The 18,641-nt window shown below is 41.9% G+C and overlaps 2 protein-coding genes across 5 annotated transcripts; one reads left to right on the top strand and one right to left on the bottom strand.

Moving 5' to 3' along the window:
* Positions 1-483: 483 nt before the first annotated feature.
* On the bottom strand, positions 484-13,263 carry kdm1a (lysine (K)-specific demethylase 1a). Of its 4 annotated transcripts, none has more exons than XM_035610428.2 (22): positions 13,124-13,186; positions 12,368-12,404; positions 11,508-11,801; positions 10,676-10,844; positions 10,254-10,387; positions 10,066-10,144; positions 9,864-9,956; positions 9,594-9,700; positions 9,220-9,301; positions 8,797-8,891; positions 7,755-7,772; positions 7,096-7,238; positions 6,887-6,977; positions 6,549-6,683; positions 5,071-5,144; positions 4,469-4,580; positions 4,133-4,265; positions 3,853-4,040; positions 2,697-2,811; positions 2,455-2,582; positions 1,804-1,950; positions 484-1,477 (listed from the first exon to the last, which is right to left on the bottom strand). In XM_035610428.2, exons 2-22 carry the CDS (start codon positions 12,395-12,397, stop codon positions 1,277-1,279), a joined length of 2,568 nt encoding a protein of 855 aa, XP_035466321.1. In that variant the 5' UTR covers positions 12,398-12,404; positions 13,124-13,186; the 3' UTR covers positions 484-1,276. The 4 variants fall into 4 exon arrangements, with proteins under 4 accessions (XP_035466321.1, XP_035466320.1, XP_035466319.1 ...); XM_035610427.2 differs by having other exon boundaries at positions 10,676-10,841; positions 12,353-12,404; positions 13,124-13,182; XM_035610426.2 differs by having other exon boundaries at positions 12,353-12,404; positions 13,124-13,181.
* A 207-nt stretch (positions 13,264-13,470) lies between these two features.
* tmem30b (transmembrane protein 30B) lies at positions 13,471-18,192 on the top strand. The gene is made up of 8 exons (XM_035610430.2): positions 13,471-13,625; positions 14,071-14,269; positions 14,514-14,621; positions 14,734-14,841; positions 15,212-15,299; positions 15,412-15,549; positions 15,781-15,987; positions 17,200-18,192. Exons 2-8 carry the CDS (start codon positions 14,081-14,083, stop codon positions 17,376-17,378), a joined length of 1,017 nt encoding a protein of 338 aa, XP_035466323.1. The 5' UTR covers positions 13,471-13,625; positions 14,071-14,080; the 3' UTR covers positions 17,379-18,192.
* The last annotated feature ends 449 nt before the right edge of the window (positions 18,193-18,641 follow it).

The following is an 18,641-nucleotide window of genomic DNA, read 5'->3' as shown; positions in this document are numbered from 1 at the left end:
TATTATGAAAAATAACCTCACCAGTCAACAGTTACACACTCTGTTCCGAGCCCATGGTTTACCAGGGAGGTGAAAATACCCGAGTGCCTCGGTCCAAAACCCCAGCTCAAATTACTGTTGTTACATCAAACATCTCTTCTGGTCACGATAATAATAACCGCAGCTCTGGGGGGAAAACGAGGCCTGTGACGCTCGAGAGCGCATGGAAACCGAGGGGGCACGGAGCCCTGGAATACAACTCATAGCTTATGGTTGACCATTTTAATCTCCCCCCGTCATTCATCAGATCCCCCACTATGTGGAGCTGCTGCCAGGGACCCTCATCTACTGCCGCCCCCCCTCACACAGTACCACAGACCCTGGGAAGCAGCCAGACCTGCAGAGGAGGAGGGTCACTGGAGGGTCAAAGCAGAGGAAGCCATGTTACAAGATGAAGTCAGTTCTGTGTAGAAATTATTTCAAAAGCAAACACTGATTTCAATATTGAAAGTTTGTCTTCTTTTAATAACAAAACAGTTGACAATATAAAAAATGTGATGACGACCATAATAAAATACTTAAACCGCTATGGCAAAAAAACAAACAGAAAAAAAAAACATTCACAAATCTTTCAAGAAATACGTCTTTTTAGCTTTTGATACAAACTATTTCTTCTATACTCTGCAACCTAAATGATAGAACTTAAATTTACGAGGCAAACAGATACTGTACATGTCAATGTTTTAAGCCTCGAGACAACCAGGACAAGGCCTCTTCAATCACAACAGAGGAAAATGTATTTTCGTACTCCAGCCATTCCTTACACGTTCAGACATAAATAGATGCTGGGTTCTTCGAGCACACTCCACATGGGATCAAATACAAACCGGGGACCAAAAGTAATGCCATGCCTCACTTTTAAGACAGGGGAGTCACACATTTGTAAAGTTTGAGATGGATTATTACATCAGTACGTAATAAAACTGAGGTTTATTCCCAGCCCAGTCTGTGTAGTAGGTCACATCTGTCTCTGTTAGTTAAATGTATGTATATGTGAAGATTGAACATCACAAGTTCTCCACTAAAAGAATCTCATTTCTACAATATACATACAACTAGAAAATAAACTCTAGAGATGTCATTATTTTTTTAGCAAGAAGGCAAAGAGGCAAAGTTGTTTCCTGGACTTTCAAGATCTCTCACATACAGAAATATCAACATTTTGTTAGTAAACCTTGAGACTCTTCTCACAAACTGTTCTCTTCGGTCCGACCGTCCAGAGGTGGCTGGGATCACTTCAGACACTCGGGGTGGGCTGGGCCTGCGGAGGGTTGCTGGCGGCTGTGGGAGTGGCCTGTCGGGGAAGTGTGTACATGGCGCCGAGGAACTGATCTGCGATGCGCCCGGCTTCGCGGAGCCCGCTGAGGAGTGCGCCGTGAACTGTGGCCGGGTAATTCCTGATGGTGTGCTCACCGGCAAAGAACAAACGTGGGACAGGCTGAGAGGGGAAAGGAAAAAAAAAAAATAACACACTGAGATGGATGTTGGATTGTCCCGACATAATGAAGAATTGAGAGACAATAGGGGACTGGTGAGAGGGTGGGAATGGGACGTAGTAATAAACTGCTAGAAGTCATCAGTCAACACATAACTTGTTCACATCAATCAGCGTGCCAACATGAAAAGCATCTGTGTTGAGAATAAAATGCTTTGGTTTGGTTGAATATTGTGGGACGGCTGGGAGAGCTTCTCTTCCTCACACACTGGTTCTCACCCAAACACAAACGTGAATGCCGGGAACAGCACCGTCGACGTGTGTTTTACCTGCGAGGCTCCCGGGATGGCCGGCCCGGGCGTGATGGGCTGTGCCATGAGGTCGTAGTCGTTCCCCGAAGAACCTGCTGCGACGTACGAGTAAGAGCCTCGTGCCCAGGGGTCTGCTCGCCAACGAGTGACCACAGTTTCCTTGGGCTGCCATGACGACAAACAACAAACAACAACAACATACTTTTTAGGAGTTTCCATGGCGGTATAAGAGGAACCTGTAAACAGCTGGATGGCAAACGGCTCCAAATTTGGACTTCATGCATATGATTCTATCCAATTTAAAACCATAAGCAAATGATTTATAATGACGGGTGGTTTGGACCGAACTCCACTTGTGAGCCATGTAAAACTGTGCTGGTTGAGGGGGTCGACTCGGGATCGAATTTGACATTCCACTCAAAGTACTGGAAAAAAACTGAGAAAACCCTAATCCAAGAGCTGAAATAAATATATAATTCAGCACTACTTCTCTGTCAACAACAATAATGAAGTTTTACTTGAAAAAGACTTGTCAACATTGAATTTCTGACAGAAATAAACAATGTGGTATGTGGACTCAAAGAGAACTCATGGAAGTCGGGGTAAAGGAAGGCGGACAAACAAAGGCCATACAGAAAACTGACTATAACAGCAAAGTGATGTACAAACCTGTGGTACAGCGCTGCTTCCAAATATTCCCTTGAGAATGGCCAGACAGCGTCCGACAATGACATCATCGCTGATGTTCTCCATGATGCCGGCGGCCTCACCGGCCATCAGAGCGAGAAGGATCGGGGCTGAGGGGAGGAAGGATCAATTTACATGAGGTTATTGTATAGTCTTGAGGGAAGTTAACGCAAGAAAGAGAATCATGAATTATCCGTTATGAGACTGAAATTACAAGTGATCACCTTTGTAGAGGTTCCAGAAGAGGAAGAGTTCACCCCGACTTGCTGTGGTGGAGCCGACGTGACCAAACAGATTGACACTGGGATCCCAGAATACACGATCAAAACACAACACCACCTTTGTGCAGGGAGGGACGCGAAACAAGAACAGTCACCAACAGTCAACAACAGTCAAACTGCTTATTTCAGTCAAGAACTCGGCCGCCTGTGGACGTGGGCTCACATTGAGTACATTCACTGCCAACACCAGTCAGTGCTGCGTGTGAATGCTAGCGCTCCCCCTGCTGGAGATGGAGTTTAGCAGCAGCTCAAGTTGCATAATCATGCAGTGCTCTCTGAGCTGCAGCAGAATTAGGAGATAAACTGCTCTGCTGCAGATGATGCTCAGCAACAGACAGAGAGCGCAAAGAGCTGGTGGATCAGGAGTGACGCAGAGTGAGCACTCTGATCGGATTATTGACACGCTGGCAAAAAAAAAACCATCTTTCGTTTGCACGCAACAAGCTCCAACTCCCTCTCCCCACAAACTGCCCATGCCACACCCTCTGCCCCGTCCTCCATCTTCTGTCTGAGTGACGAGCCAGGAGGGAGCCGGAAAACACCATCTACTGAGAGGAAAGAGGGGAATCCTCGTTCCCTTAGCTGCAAACTAACAACTAGCCTGATTAATCAAAGACTAAAAAAAGAGGTTTTGCTGTTTGGTAAGCCTAAAAGAGAATGACATACACCTGCGAGGAAAAACACTCGACAAATCCTGAATGCTCAGCTCATTGTGCTTCGGCTGCAGGAGCTTCTCTAGAAGCTGAAGGTCAAGTTGCCAGCATAAGGACACTGCAGCACAAATAGTGTCCCCTGTGTCCCGTCAGAAACACACCACATGATTTAAAACCTGATTCTAAAATGTTGACTCATTCAAGTCTAAGAATTAATTAGGGAGACATGTTGTCCTGTAGCCAACGGTGGGTTTATGAATCAAATCTCTCTCCTTCCATTTGAACGTCTGAAAAGGATTATACTTCAGACTAAAATCTAAAGGCTAAAATATGAATGTGAACCAGACATTTTGAGCTGGCGGAAGGAAGGCGGGAATGAAGGAAGCTTGTTCTGATAAAGCCTAAGCACTGTAAGGCACTGTGAGCGCATTTGCAAAAAGCCAAACCTTGTTGAGGTTGCCAAAGCCCATCCTCTGTATGGCAGATGTTTTCCACTCAGGCAGTGGGGGAACAAACTGCACGGCGGGGGGCTGCTGCTTCAACACACCGAGGGGCAGGGTGCACAGCACAGCGTCACACTTGTAAATGAAGGTCTGGGTCGTGGAGCGAGTGTTGACTGCAATCACCTCGCAGCCTGGAGGTGAAACGGATGCAACGCTGGTTAACACAACATTGCACGTTCCATATGAAATATATCGTGGAACAAACACAGTCGGGAGCACTGACCAGATGCCGTGTATCGGACCTGTCGCACCGCTGTGTTTAGTTTGATGTCCAGGCCTTCAGCCAGGGCCACGGGAACACACGAGTAACCGTTCCTCACCGTCAGGTGGCTGCCAGTGAACTCAAAGTCATCATCCTGTGGATTAAAAGATAATAACACATCATCCCAGAAGCATAATGAACTTCCTAATGTACTACACAGTAGAACAGTATCTCATAGTGAAACTAGCAATAACATATTACACACACACACAGGACTGTAAGAGCAGATCTTTGCTATGCAAGACCATTGTCAGGACTTCACAGTTATGATATTTCTAAATGGGTACGTGTATATACCTGATCCCAGTGCTTGAGAGAGAGGGTGGAGAGGGGTGTGGCATTGGCAAACTCCAAGTTGGCAAAGTGCCAGTCTAGGATCTGCCGATCCCTGGATGACAGGTAAACATCACTGTGGGAAAAACAAAGGAAGGTAAAGAGACACAGTGTTAAGTACCGACATCACAGAGACAAGTTTACTCATGCTACTAACGTATAAACACATTATAAAATAGGAACATTGCGACAGGGTTTACATTGTGCTGCTCAGGGCTGTAACAAGAAACTATGTTTTATAAGCATTGAAATTTAGACAAATATTTTTTTAAATATCAGGAAACAACTATTTTGTATGTAAGGACAAAGTAGAGTATTGGCGTCCTAAACAGAGAACAAAGTCACACTCCCTCTGAGCTTCTTGTAATTTGAGCTTCTCTGTTCTTTGTTTTGGTAGCTGTTATCAGAGATATAATGCAGACATTTCTTAATGTGATCAATGTGCACATACAGAGTAACAGGTTGGCATTATAAAGTTGTAACAAGTTACAATGCAACGTACAGGGAGTTTTTTTTTATTTATTGTGCGCTTCAGTAGCAGTTAAGGAGGTTGTGCTGAAACGTACCTCGGTGGATTGGCCTCCAGCTCCTGCAGCTTCTCCTCCAGTTTGACCTGCATCTCCACCAACTCATCATACTCCTACACGCAGACGAGGCAGACAGCAAGAAGACATTTATAGATCTCAATTTCATCCATATGATATCGCAATTATCAGGTTACAATAAGAAATCTCTTTGTTGTTCATGAAATAATCACAAATATTGAAGGTGATCACATATTAGTGATTTGAAAACAATACTTTACTTTTAAAATGTATTGTTGAAAGGAAAGGAAAAAGTATTCCGTTGTCTAAAATATTAGTCATGTGCCAATGTTTTATCTTTAAATACATTTTAGTTTATTCCCACAAATGAGAAAGTGACTCAGAGCTGGTTGTGTCTTTAATGAGTTGAGAGAGTATTGGCATGCACATGAATGTGTGTGCGTGTACAAGGTACACACCCAGAGGGTTTCAGGTCATGTAGAAAGGACAAGCAGTCTCGACAGAAAAGGGCCAACTCGACCTATTCATCAGTTCACCACAACAGAATCAACTGTGACAGCAACGCAGAGTCTGGTTGTACCACCTACCGCGCAGGCACCAGCACACAGCTGCACAGAGTCTGTAAATATTGGATCTATATATCTATATCAATCTATATGTCCCTGGCATAGCCCTTAGAATCTGGTTATACGGTGCAGTGATGTGCACACACTCATGAACACTCTTAAATGTGTGTGCACATTTGCAGACAAAAAAGACGCTCAGACCGTGATTCAATGCCTTGAAGTGGTTTCTCAGACAGCGGATGGGCTGCGGACAAATCCTGTTCAAGACACCAGCTGTGTTTAAACCAACTAAAACCTGCTTCTAAAATATACAGAGCGCCGTAGTGGAGGTGATTTGTCTGCACCGAAAATAAAACGGCAGCACTCGCCCTAATAATACATCCCACCGAGGCATCAAACCACTTAAACATAGCCTGTCTTGTTTACTTAGATAGCACGGCATTTCAGCGAGGCACCCTGACCTAGCCGTGCATAAAATATCCCTTTAACATGCTGGGACTTCTTCGGCATATTAATATCTTTGTCTTTGGGGTTTTTTTCAAGACCAAGACAAAGTTTCTGTCCTGCAAATTGTAGTGGTTAACCTTTTGACCTTTTGATACACCTAATTATCAACCCAGATAATCTAATACTGCTTCAAAAGTAGTTCCAACCACGGTAAATTCAAACACAGAAGCCATATATTATCCATGACACCACAAAACACAGGTGTAACTAGTTTAAAGCTTTTAAACTAAACTGCTGTGACAAGATGATTTTAAGTCCTGGTCCAGGAGATCTGAGGAAGTCATGAAAGTGTCATATAGGAAACTAGATAATTGCCCGGAGCTTAAAAATAGGAGGTGTTGGTATATCGTAACTTTCTTCTTGTTCACTTTTCAGCTTTTTGATGTTCACATCTCTTTCCAGTACTAAAATAGTGTTTGAGCTCACTTTGCAGAGTGCGGTAAGGTCCCGGTGTTTGCTCTTCACCAGAAACTCTGCTGTGATATCTCTGGGTGGTTTGACTTCACTGGCCTCTTTATACTGTTGATGGAGCTCCTTCACCCGTTCCTTAGCGGTCACCATCTTAAGGGAAAAGGAAAGGCAAGAAAGAGGGGTTAAAGGAGGAAGAGGAAATTAGTCTGGAGATATTGGTGGATGAAAGCAGGGGACACTTAAGGGTCACTGTTATGTGTAAAATGGCGTAACAGGAGTTAAAATTGAACCTAACCAGAGATGTATTTCCGAAAGTTGTTTTTGCTACAAAAGAAGTCTTGGCTTTTACTCACCTTATTGAGAAGATCCCTGAGATCTTCCTGAGTCTTTACAATCTTCTTCCAGTGTTCTATTTGCTCATCTTTTACATGCTTCTCCTGCAGCCTACACACACACACACACACACAGACAAAAGATTATAACTAGTGTTTGTGTGAATTTGTAGGAAAATTTCTTCTTTGGGTTCACATGTGTACGCTCATGTGGTGTACGCCACACTCACTGAATGACCACCTCCAGTGCCTGTCCCAGAGAAACAGGCTTGTTGTTGAGGAAGTTGAAGTCCAGTTGGTGGCTGAGGAAGGAGGTGGCCTCCAGCAGCCTGTTGAACTCTTGCTCGACCATTTCATCTTTTTCTTTTGGCACCTGGAGAAACAATCACATGACAAGGACACTGGTCAGTCACACTAAAGACAGCAGCAAATGAATCTCTAATAAAAATTAATTAAATTGCCTTAAAAAAAAAAGCATGCCAGACTTAAAATACAACTAAATTCACATTTTGACTCAGCATTATCACCAGTTAAATAGTGTTCATGGAATTTAAGGTATTTGTACTTTACACCCGTGCATATTTCCATTTCAAACTGTAAATGTTTGATTAAGCAGAAGCAGCATGAATGATTCAGTCAGTGCCCAAAAGAAACACAAATATTCCATGGCTTCATCGTCATGCAGAAACAGTCTTTAAACATGCTTCCAAAATTATCTAACATGGATGGACACCATGCTAAAACAGCGACAGTTCCAACAGCCCCAGATACAGTGCTGTGTAGGACGGAAATACTTTTTTTTAAATTAAAAAATTTAATTGAATAGAGGTCAAATTGTACCATTGAAAATTGTGTAAGGAATGTAATATGTAAATAAACCAATACATACACTTGTGCACCGTTCACCCTGTAGTAGTTCACCAAAAGATGAACATGGAGGAGGTTGAGAAGACAAGAGGGGAAGGGAGGAGAGAGAGAAAATGTTAAGTAAGCACAACTCTAACCTCATACAGGTTTGTACAAAAGTAAAACATGTACATTTAATCTGCCTTTTCCTGCAGAGGACGAAACCAGTTACACATGATGTCCATGTTTAGAAAACCCCGCTGGTTAGTCTCGACTTCGATGGAAGTGCCCTGAACATGAACCTAAACATCCTACTACTATTGCAGCCATTTGACGGATAGAGCAAAAGAATGAGAAGGGGGGAAAACACGGTTGCTTCCAATTTAATGACATTAGGCCGTATCCCCTTTTTGCTCTGCTCCGAGGGAACAGGAGCGGTTGTTGATGACACGCAATGGTAAGCGGTTAAATGCTTCCACCATTGTGTTTTAGTGGAGCATGGAAAGCCAGATCCCTGCCTCTGGGCAACAACAGGCTCTGAGAACAGCTGTAAACCCAGACACAAGAGCACTGACGGAAATATTGCACATATATAAACATCTTCTGTTGAAGGAAGTAAACAACACGAGGGCCTTGTTTGATGAACGTAATAGGGACACGTTGTGTGTATCTAATGTAGATGTAACTACACTTCCCTGATGAATGGTTATTATTGAGGTTTGCTTTTCGAAAGAGATTTAATGAGCAGTTGAAAATGTCGGTATGACTGAAGCAGGCACATAATTCTTTTTCCAAGCATCAGCTGCCGAGATTAAATCACATGCATGCCTCTGCTGCCATCAGCCTCTTGACGTCTATCAAGCTGTGAAGTAATTTCTTGGCTTTATGAGAAAACCTGGAATTGTTACGAACAACAATCAACAGAAAATGAAGCATTTTTATGATTTTGGTAAATATTTAATTGCCCATAAGGTATCTCAGGATTCTGCTTGTTAAATGTGAGAATACCCCAAGGAGCTTGGCTGTGGCAGGATAATGGACGAGTGCATGTATGTTTACTCATGAGGACGTTTCATTGTACTCACAGCCTGGCCATTGGCTTCATACAGTGGACACTTCTGTTTGATCTTGGCCAGCTCCATGTTAACCTGCTTGCTGACCACTGCCATGGGGTTCCCTCCTGAACGAGCAAACACAAAAAACGTCAGAGCAACAAAGCACGTGCATGGGCAATATCACCATCTGCTGATGGATCTAGGTCACTGCAGATTCTCTATAAGAAAATACAATTTTCTGACTCCGTGAAAGCAGTGACCTCAAATCGAGGTGCTACACAGAACAAGGTGCATACGTCCTGAACCTAAGTTTACTTCTGAATATCAGCTGATGTAGTATGTAAAAAAACACTTGTACCTCCATAGCAACTAACTGGACACTAAGGATTTATAGGATGCTTTGACTAAATGTTGAGATTGACTTCAGTATTTCACATAAAAATGTATACATACCCAGGCCTGTCACCACCATGGCTCCCAGATCAGCAACATAGTTGCCCTTCCTAAATGTTGCCACTCTGCCTCCAACACGGTCCTGCAAGGAAAAATGAAGTAATTATTAAATAACATGGTAAACTTGTTGCAGCTATAAAATATATAGGGCAAGGTAAAACTGAGTATCTTGATTGGTAATCAACTAAACTCTAAAAACATTTTTTTATATCACATTAAAATGTGAAGTGTAAAAAAGCTGTCAATTACAAAATTATGTAAATGTTTTACCACACTAAAATGATCTGTGCTAACAGTTGGTTGTGACAAAATTTCAAACATAACTGAAATAACACACTGATTAAAAAAATAAAATAAAACTTTTGGTGACTTACCCGGGCCTCTAATACTGTAACATCCATCCCAAAGCTCTGTAGCTGCCTGGCTGCAGCTAGGCCTGACACGCCTCCACCAATAACTATGACCTTCCCAGTCTTCTTAGCTACAATAAGAAGCAGGGAGAGCATTAATTAGGTATCCTTAAACCATTCAAAGGTCAATGTCTCTGAAAGGCTTTTGTCTACACACCACAGTAAATCCCAGTTATTAGAGAACAACTTGTGTGTTAGGGGCCAATAAGTGGCTGACAAATGAAGTGAACTCACTGGGTAAAGGCTTGACCCTCTTATAAATGCCAAAGTTAATGAGGCCGTGCCTTTCCAGGTAGCTGTGTATCCTGTGGACCAGTACAGCATCACCTTAAAAAAAAAGAACAAAAGTACATCAATTATCAATTTCCATAAGACTACAATAAGAAATGAAAATGTAGAAAAGCAAAGAAACATAATTTTTGATTTAATTTCTCACTGTTGTATGGAGCTTCAAGCTGCTGTGCTGTGGCCTCAAAGGTCAGCTGGATCTTAGGGTTGTCCAGCCATAGTTGGAGCTGAATGAGGTCAATATGGATTAAGAAACTATAATAAATATGTTTAAAAACTCTAACCTCATGGTCTGTAGCCTTTAACAAGGAGTAATGTGTTTAGATAGGCACGTACTGTACGGTTGCGGATGTAGAGGAAAACCTTCTGAGTCTGCTGGGGACCACTGATGATGTCAGGGAAGCAAGCGGCCTCCTGGGATGTCATACGGTCGTGGGGAAGACGACTCTGGAAAGCAGCTCCTTCCACGCCTGAAAAGAAATATGGACATCTCTAATCTGTCAGGACCGAGTGTCCTTTAGGGTCAATTTTGGACAAAAAGAAAGAGCCCTGAGGTCTGAATTAAAATTGAACACAAAATTTTTTACAAACTGCCTTCATGTCAGTTAAGAACAATCTCTACCTTTTTTTGTACAGGGACAATTTGGGGGGGGAAAGGTTTTTATCAGAGTTTTTAAATTAAAGATGTTTCTTTCCACTGTAAAAACTAGCTGATTCATTTCACTACTCTGACGAGATACCTCAGTTTTCAAACTCACCAGATGGCTCCTCTGGTTCACTGTCATTCTCTTCCTCTACTGGTGGAGGTGGAGGAGGGATCACCTGCTTCCTCTCCTTCTCTGCCTTGGCATTCCTCTCCTCCTCAGAGTAATATTCGTCTTCCGACAGATTGGCAAGGCTTTCGTCCATCTCGCGGTACTCCACCTGCAACGGTAGGCACAATAAAAGCATCATTAAAACCAGCGTAGCAGTTTCTGGTTTGTTGGTGTGGTCTCATTTCCTTTTTAAACGTTACCAAAACCTTTAGGGAAGTAAGACATAAATGTCATCATGCAGGACAAACTATGAAAAATGACATCTGTTTCAATTTTCACTAAGGCGTGCATGCAAGTAAGAACCGGTGCTTTTCTACAATTGCATACAATGGAATTCCTTAAGTGTTCCTTCTACTGGGAGCTGAATTGTCGATAGAGGTCTCCACCTCTCTAAAACAAATGGACTTGATAAATAAAACCTGTAAAACAATGAACAAAGCCGTTTCACATTAAAAACTTGTGTTTCTTCGATGATCTTCAGCAGAGACGGGACACAAGGTAGGTGCGAGAGGGGCTGTTTGCTCAGCTTGTTTCTCTGATGAGTAAAGATCCAGACATCCAATCCAGACGAAAATCAGTGACGTGGCTTGAAACAGTAAGGAAGTAGAAAGCTGGAAAACTCTGTTAAGATACAGATCAATATTGCACCAAAAGTTTACAATGAATTGACCCTTTAATTAAACAAAAAAATATAGTGAGTTCTTTCAGATTAAATAACTTTCTTTCTTGGTAAAATCTTTGCCTCCCGCAGCCTACAGACATCGTCAATGCTTACTTTTGCTCGCTTTCGTCGACTTGTCCTGCGGACTTCAGCAGAGTCCGGGTCTGCCCCTCCAGGGCCTGCCTGGTGGGGCAAAGGGGCTCCTCCAGGTTCCCCACTAGGGGATGACCTCTCCTTCTTTTTCACATCCATAGCTCCTGCAGCTGAAGCTGAGGTTCCAGTCTGGGCATCAGACATCGGGACCCTATCACCTACTGCTGTGCCAGCGGAAGATGAAGAGGAGGAGGAGGAGGAGCCAGCATCTGACTTCTTGCTAGACAGCATTATGGAGGATGATGGAGGCCTCTCCTGCAAAGGTAGGAAAGAGGAGTAAGATGAAACCCTAAAAATAAAAACACAGCAGCCCAAGTTGCAATCATTTGCAATCAAGTGAAATGGCTGAAATTTCAATGTTCAAAATAGTATAACTGGTAAAAGAATATTGCAAAATCTTAGATGAGAATGATGAAGTGTGGCTTGTGTCTGCTAGAAAGGAAGAAAAAAATAATACATAACCCAAACAAAAATAGTTGTCCTTTTGTTATCACATTTTAGGCCCAATTAAGAACACAAATTTGTATGAACTCATTTACAACCATAAAAACCTGAAATTATATTTATACTCAGTTAGTGCTCAGGTTAACACAGTAACAACTCACAGAAACATTAGGGGTAAAACCCATTTGTCTACTTTGCTGTTCATAAAACAGGCTAAAGAAAACTCCTAATGCTGTTGGACATTGAGGGGATGCAACACCCACACGTGTCACATCTGGGTCACTGGATGGTTTAAAAAAAAACATATTAACTGTGCATGGATGGCATGGATTTATGAAATGAGGGCTCCGTGGTACAGTAACCTTGTCTTGTTTTACCCATTTCTCCGTGCACCTGGTAATATCCATTCAAACACTAAAGAAATGAAGACAGAACCAGAAATATGGTTATGAACAGGACCAACTTAACAGAAACGTTGGCCTTTTTTTCTCTTTTTTTTTTTTTTACATAGCAGCGAATGAAATTCGACGAAGATAACACGCATAGAAAACTAACAAACATCCACTGAATAATACAAGATCATCTGATAAGAGTCTGTTTCACTGCGGCTCATTCTTCATATAAGTCTCGATTAAAATAGTAATTTGTGTTACAGTCAGTCTGCTTTCGATTGCTTAACCATATGGTCTAACGTTAACGAGCTGGTTAACGACACAGCTAGCAGCAGAATGCTATAACTAAGCTAGCGTTAGCTTGCGTAGCTAACGATTTATTCCAGACAGCGTCGTGCAATTGGCACGTATCGACGCAGGACCACAATGCCTTGGCACAGTCGCAACAGAAACTCTACTAAAAACACAGGGATTCGTCGCTTCTACGAATATCTCCATTCAATCGAGTCGTGCGTGACCATGCTACGCTAGCTAACACCGCTAACAATAGACCGTGGCTAGCAGCAGCAGCGGTGACACAGTAGCAGGTGCGACCCCGGCGAAAAACAAAAGCTCCGGCTTCGCTCGCAAAGCAGAATTGCTCTCAACCCCTTTCTCTTGGAATTCTTGGCGAACGTCCCCTGCGTGGGACTGCTTTAAGACACACGAGTAGGAATAATTCATTGGAAATATCACTATTACCTCTCGATCCCCTCGAAGATGTCAACACAAAGACGGCACAGACGCAGGCCCCCGCCTCTCAGTGGTCTGATTGGTGGAGCGGAAACGTTACCCAACACCGCTCGGCAAAACGATTGGTCGAAATAACGGTCAATCCAAAAAGGAGGCGGGGATTTACTCGTCATTATGTCAATGCAACGGGTGGATGTTTAAAACAATTTTGCTGCTCTAATGTTTTACGGAATATTGTGTTTAAAAAAAAAAAAAAAAAAGAATAATAAGTTTTAAAAAATCTGCCCCTTCGTCGCTGACTTCGTTTACTGCTTGCGCAGCGACCAGACTGATCCCAGATCGGTCGGGACTACAGGGAGACTGACGTCAGCCCGGAGAAGAACAGGATGGGGAAGGAAGGTGGGGGTAGACGACAGGTAAAGGTGATCTGCCCTGTCGCGCTTCCTACTTAGGGAAGCATACCGATGATCTGTTGACGCCTTTGTTTTTTCAATTTTGAGCCCCTCTGTCCGTAAGTAACATCTTAAAATACTGAAACTACACTAGGATATTAATGTCCATCTCTGAATTCAACCACTAATCTCAGCCGGCGAGTTTTAAAGTGAGAGAGTCAATGTGATCTCCCGTCGGTGTTGTGCTCTGTGCTAATCTGGGTGTTGCTGGTAGTTTAGCATTCAAGATTATGTGATACGGGGCCTCTGGGTTTGGCTGTTTTTAAAAAAATATGATATAATCATTGTTGCCGCTGTATGCATCACTAGACATTAAATCACAATGACAGTAAGACACCAAAGAAGTTGGATGTTCAGTCAGAGAAGTGAAAGGAAAAACATATTCATCTACATTCAGGGATTGTTTCACATGGCTTCCATGTAATAAAAATGAAATATGGTGCAGTACCTACTATAAAAATGATACAATACTATAACTAAGCTTGTTAATTATCTATCCAACAGAATCAAAGAAATGGTGAAACAAGAGAAAGAGTTTGTCAACCGGCCTGACAACACCGCCTTCACTCAGCAGAGGCTTCCAGCATGGCAGCCCATGCTCTCTGCTGGCATTATCATCCCAGGGTTTGTCCTCATTGGCCTGGCTTTCATCGGCATTGGCGTTGCTCTCTTCGTCACTTCACAGAGCATCCAAGTTTTAGAGGTAAGACTGACTACTGTGTCAGGCTGAAAATAAATGTAAAAAAGAGAGGAAAAGGAAAACAAACTTTCAGTCAATGGTAAAACAGCCTGTTTTCAGTGTTGAGATGACATTTCTGGTATTGCTGCTTGTAAGTGATATGTACTTGTGGGTTTAAAGAGGTGTGGTGCACCTCCAGCAGACAATGGGGAACGGTGTTGTTGCCATCAATAATTAATGATAACCTTTGTTAATCTTTCCCACACAGGTAGACTACACTGGGGTGGAGCAAAGCTCCCCATGTTTCAAGTGCTCTGACCCAGATGTCAAGAACTGTGTGTGCAAAATGGAGTTCAACATTGACAGTCTCTTCAAGGTAGCAACCGAGCTTATACAGTCACAAAAATGGTGCATTTATAGATTGATAAGTTGCACCAGTGGCCTCTGACCCTCGCCTGTGTTTTTTGTGATTCTGTTTACCTCAACAGGGGCCCGTCTTCTTTTATTATGGCTTGTCCAACTACTTCCAGAACTACAGAGGATATGGTGTGTCTAAAGATCCTAACCAGCTGTCTGGAGACCTGGATTCTTTTAAGGTGAGTTAGAAGCATGGGATATTGAAACACATATATATACACACACACACACACACACACACACACACACACACACACACACACACACTTGCTCTCACGCACCCATCACACATCCAAGTTTTTAATTTCAAAGGGGAAAGCAAAATCCATAAGTGCTCATTTTTACAGATGAGCTGTGTGAATACAAATATGCTAAGCTGCCACCTCGGTCAAACACAAACATATGGGTTTTCACGCATTTCATGTCTTTACAGTGTACTTTTCTTTTTAAACTGCACAGGACCTAAAGCTGTATTAATGGCACCTCATGTCATTTCCCCTCTGTAATGCAGAGAGACTATCTGAGCAATGAAAGCACTTTCTCTTGAAGGTACCCAGTGATAGCTGTGCTCCCTATGAATACGTTGGCAAGACACCAATTGTACCATGTGGATCTGTAGCAAACAGCATGTTCAATGGTACGTAAAAGAACATTTAAATGACTACAATGAAGTTGCAATAAACGTTGTTTGCTTTGTCAAGGAAGTAATAATTCTTGTTTTGTTTTCTTATTTTTTTGTTGTTTCAAAGACTCCTTCAAGCTGTATCAGATTGTCAGTGGGGCAAAAATACAGGTGACCTTAGATGGAAAAGGGATTGCTTGGTGGACCGACTACAACGTCAAATACAGAAATCCCTCTGTCACACCTCTAAAGAACGCTTTCAATGGTAGTAACTTTTGTCCAATTTATTGTTATTGACTTTGTGTTCCGTTGAAGTTATGGTGGAGGTTAATTGTGCTGAATGAGGTATGAGCATTTTGGCAGTATCGTGTGCGAAATAAATCAGTGGCCTACAGCGCTGTTGAAGGGTCATTTACGCAACATCAATTTATAACTCGCATTGTGGTCAATATTGCGATTAGAAATCATGATTGATAATTCAAAGATTGACTTTCAGGTACTGTAAAACCCACATTTTGGTCCAAGCCTGCTTATGAGTTGGACCCCACGGACCCAGCCAACAACGGCTTCATCAACCAGGATTTCCTGGTATGGATGAGGAGGGCAGCCCTGCCAAATTTCAGAAAGCTGTATCGACGAATCACTGAGGGTGATTATGCAAAGGGTCTACCAGCTGGAAACTACTCTCTTGAGATTGCCTACAGTATCCTTACACATGTTACAGATGCAGTGGTGAAAGGACAGTGCATGGAGGTATGACCAGTTATGTCTGTGTAGTTTTAATCCAGCGCTTAAAGAGGCAGTAAGCGGTTTTGGAGGAAGCTTGTCTCTCTCTTTGTTGTTGTTGTGATTTTACTGCTCTGACTGGGCCGCAAACCAGCCACCTCGGGTATGGGAGACCGACACGCTAGCCTCTAGGCCAAAACCTCAGCGCTACAGGGCCACCCTCTTAAGGTGTCGACGAGTGATCCACTTTAAAAGAAATCTTATTCCATTAAGAGAGAGTGTATGCTAATGCAGGGGTGGATAAATCATCCATACTGTCACGTGTGTCTTTTTCTCATTGTTGTATGACACAATTGAGCTATTAGCTGTGGAGACTACTGTATGTACAAGAACATTCATTTAATACAGTATATACGTCTGGACAACAAAACAATACTCAGGTGAAAAATTTTCACATGTAAATAGAGTGACTTAATGCTTTTAATGGATCTATCCCAATGGGAATATTTATAGACTTTCAAATCAACCAAAGGAGGTCAGGCATTGAAATGGCCACATGTTCTGTGTCAAATTACACATACAGCAGCTTAGTCGAACTGGTTTAACCAGTCAGGGAGTAGTTCTGTTTTGAACTGAGCTGAGGGTAAACAGTGACGCAGCAGTAAAAAAAATAGGCAAATTTTGCGACATAAGTAAATGAGATAGACAAATTTACTTTATTCACATGATTGATTGGTGTCTACCTTATTTTACTTAAAGGACCATAGCACTATGTTCTCAAGTTTAAATCCTTCAAATCCAAATCATCTACAGTATATTTTTGCTGATTATTTTCAATTTAAGCAAAACAGTTTTCGAGTTTCGTACCACTCAAGAAAGTTTTTGAACTGCTAACTGATAATCAAAAAGATCTGTAATAAATTAAAGTTAATAGTTGCTGAGAAAAAAAAATCTAAATATTTGAAACAGCATGAACTCACTTGAAGTGTTTGTATATGATTCGTAGTAAATGGGCTAACAAGTGCAAAATCAGTTGTATTGTTCTTGATATGTTCTCATGTATATAATGCTGTTCAAAATATTACATGACGCTAATAATTTCTGTATGAGCATGAAGCAAATAATTCTGTCTTGTAACATTCTCTGTATTTCCCTTCTTGGTCCATATCCTTAACATTTTGTCCTCTAGACTATCCTGTTCTGAGCTTTGATGGCAGAAAGAAGGTGGTGCTCAGCAACGTGTCCTGGATGGGTGGCAAGAATGAATTCCTGGGCATTGCCTACCTCGTGATTGGTTCAATGTGTGTCGTCATGTCCATAGTCATGCTCATCGTCTATGCCAAATTCAAGTTCCCTGAGGAGGAATGATCGCCGGTCATAGACTTCAGTTGAGTAGGGGTTTATCTACTCAGTTTGCCTTTTTTGACCCTTTTTACTCAATGAGACGATGACAGGGATAAAGGGGAGTTAAATCTCACATTATTCCGGACATTAATGCAGAAGGAGCCTGTTCCTCCATTGACTGCCAAATTAGGAACTGGAGGATTATTTCCATTTTGTACACGACTTGTCTGTAAGCACATCTATGGCTAATGCATATCAAATTCATTCTAATAAGCTTTATACTTTTTCATTCCTGCATAAAGCCTCTATCATGAATCCTAATAGGTGAAGGTAGAAAGAGTGAAGGCAGAATTGGAAAGCATTGTATGCAGGCTGACACTTGCTGACAAATTGAGACATTCTGTATATATGATCCTTTTTAAGTTATCAATTGAGCATTTTCCGGTTAAAGCAGCTCAGTTTGTGCAACTTTAGTTTATTATTTTGCCATACTTGGATACGGCAGGGTGATTTTAAGAAGTCTTGTACTGTATTTCTAAAACTTGTTTTTTCATCATCGCAAAATGAGCTGCCTCCTAATTATAGGTCAGTAATATTCTTAAAACTGTAAATCATTTGATAAGCTATTTGATACAGGAAATAAGTTACATTTTACTGTTCATGTGGGGGATGTGTGATGTAACTTGCAAAGTAATGCTGTAAAAATTGCTATCTCAGGGATATGGTGTACAGGCTGTCCAGCTCAGTTTTAAAGTGTGACTAGTCTTTGTTTCTCAGATTTTTACTCTTTGTGCTTATATTTATTTAATAAAAACTGCCGAAAAAACATGTAACATTCCTTCCTGCCTCATTAGACACTTTTTTTTTGTTTTTACAAAATTTTAAACAGCCTTCTATGAAAATGCAGGATATCCCTAATCAATGAGATGAGTTTTAACTGCTACTTTATTATGACTACTGAGGTTCAAATTGTTTTAATTTTTTGCATTGAATTGGAAATTCAATTTTTGAACCAGAGCCATTCTTAAAGTGGGTGGTCACTGTTAAGCTCAACATCTGCTGCGCTTTATTATTTGTCACGTTACTCTAAACTCTTTTGCCCCAATCCCAGGATTAAGTAGAATGGACTTTATTTACAGGTTTTAACTGTCTTGCCCAAGGACACAACGGCATGCAGACTGGGGGAAGCTGGGATCGAACCGCCAACCTTTGGGTTAGTGGACGACTGACTCTACCTCCTGAGCCGCAACCACCCTAAATGATGACTGGTTTTCCAGTGATCTGATT

Source organism: Scophthalmus maximus, chromosome 15, assembly GCF_022379125.1.
Source record: "Scophthalmus maximus strain ysfricsl-2021 chromosome 15, ASM2237912v1, whole genome shotgun sequence".
In the NCBI taxonomy this organism is placed as follows: domain Eukaryota; kingdom Metazoa; phylum Chordata; class Actinopteri; order Pleuronectiformes; family Scophthalmidae; genus Scophthalmus; species Scophthalmus maximus.
Note: the sequence above shows the minus strand (reverse complement) of the source record. Positions and strands in the feature narration are given on the sequence as shown.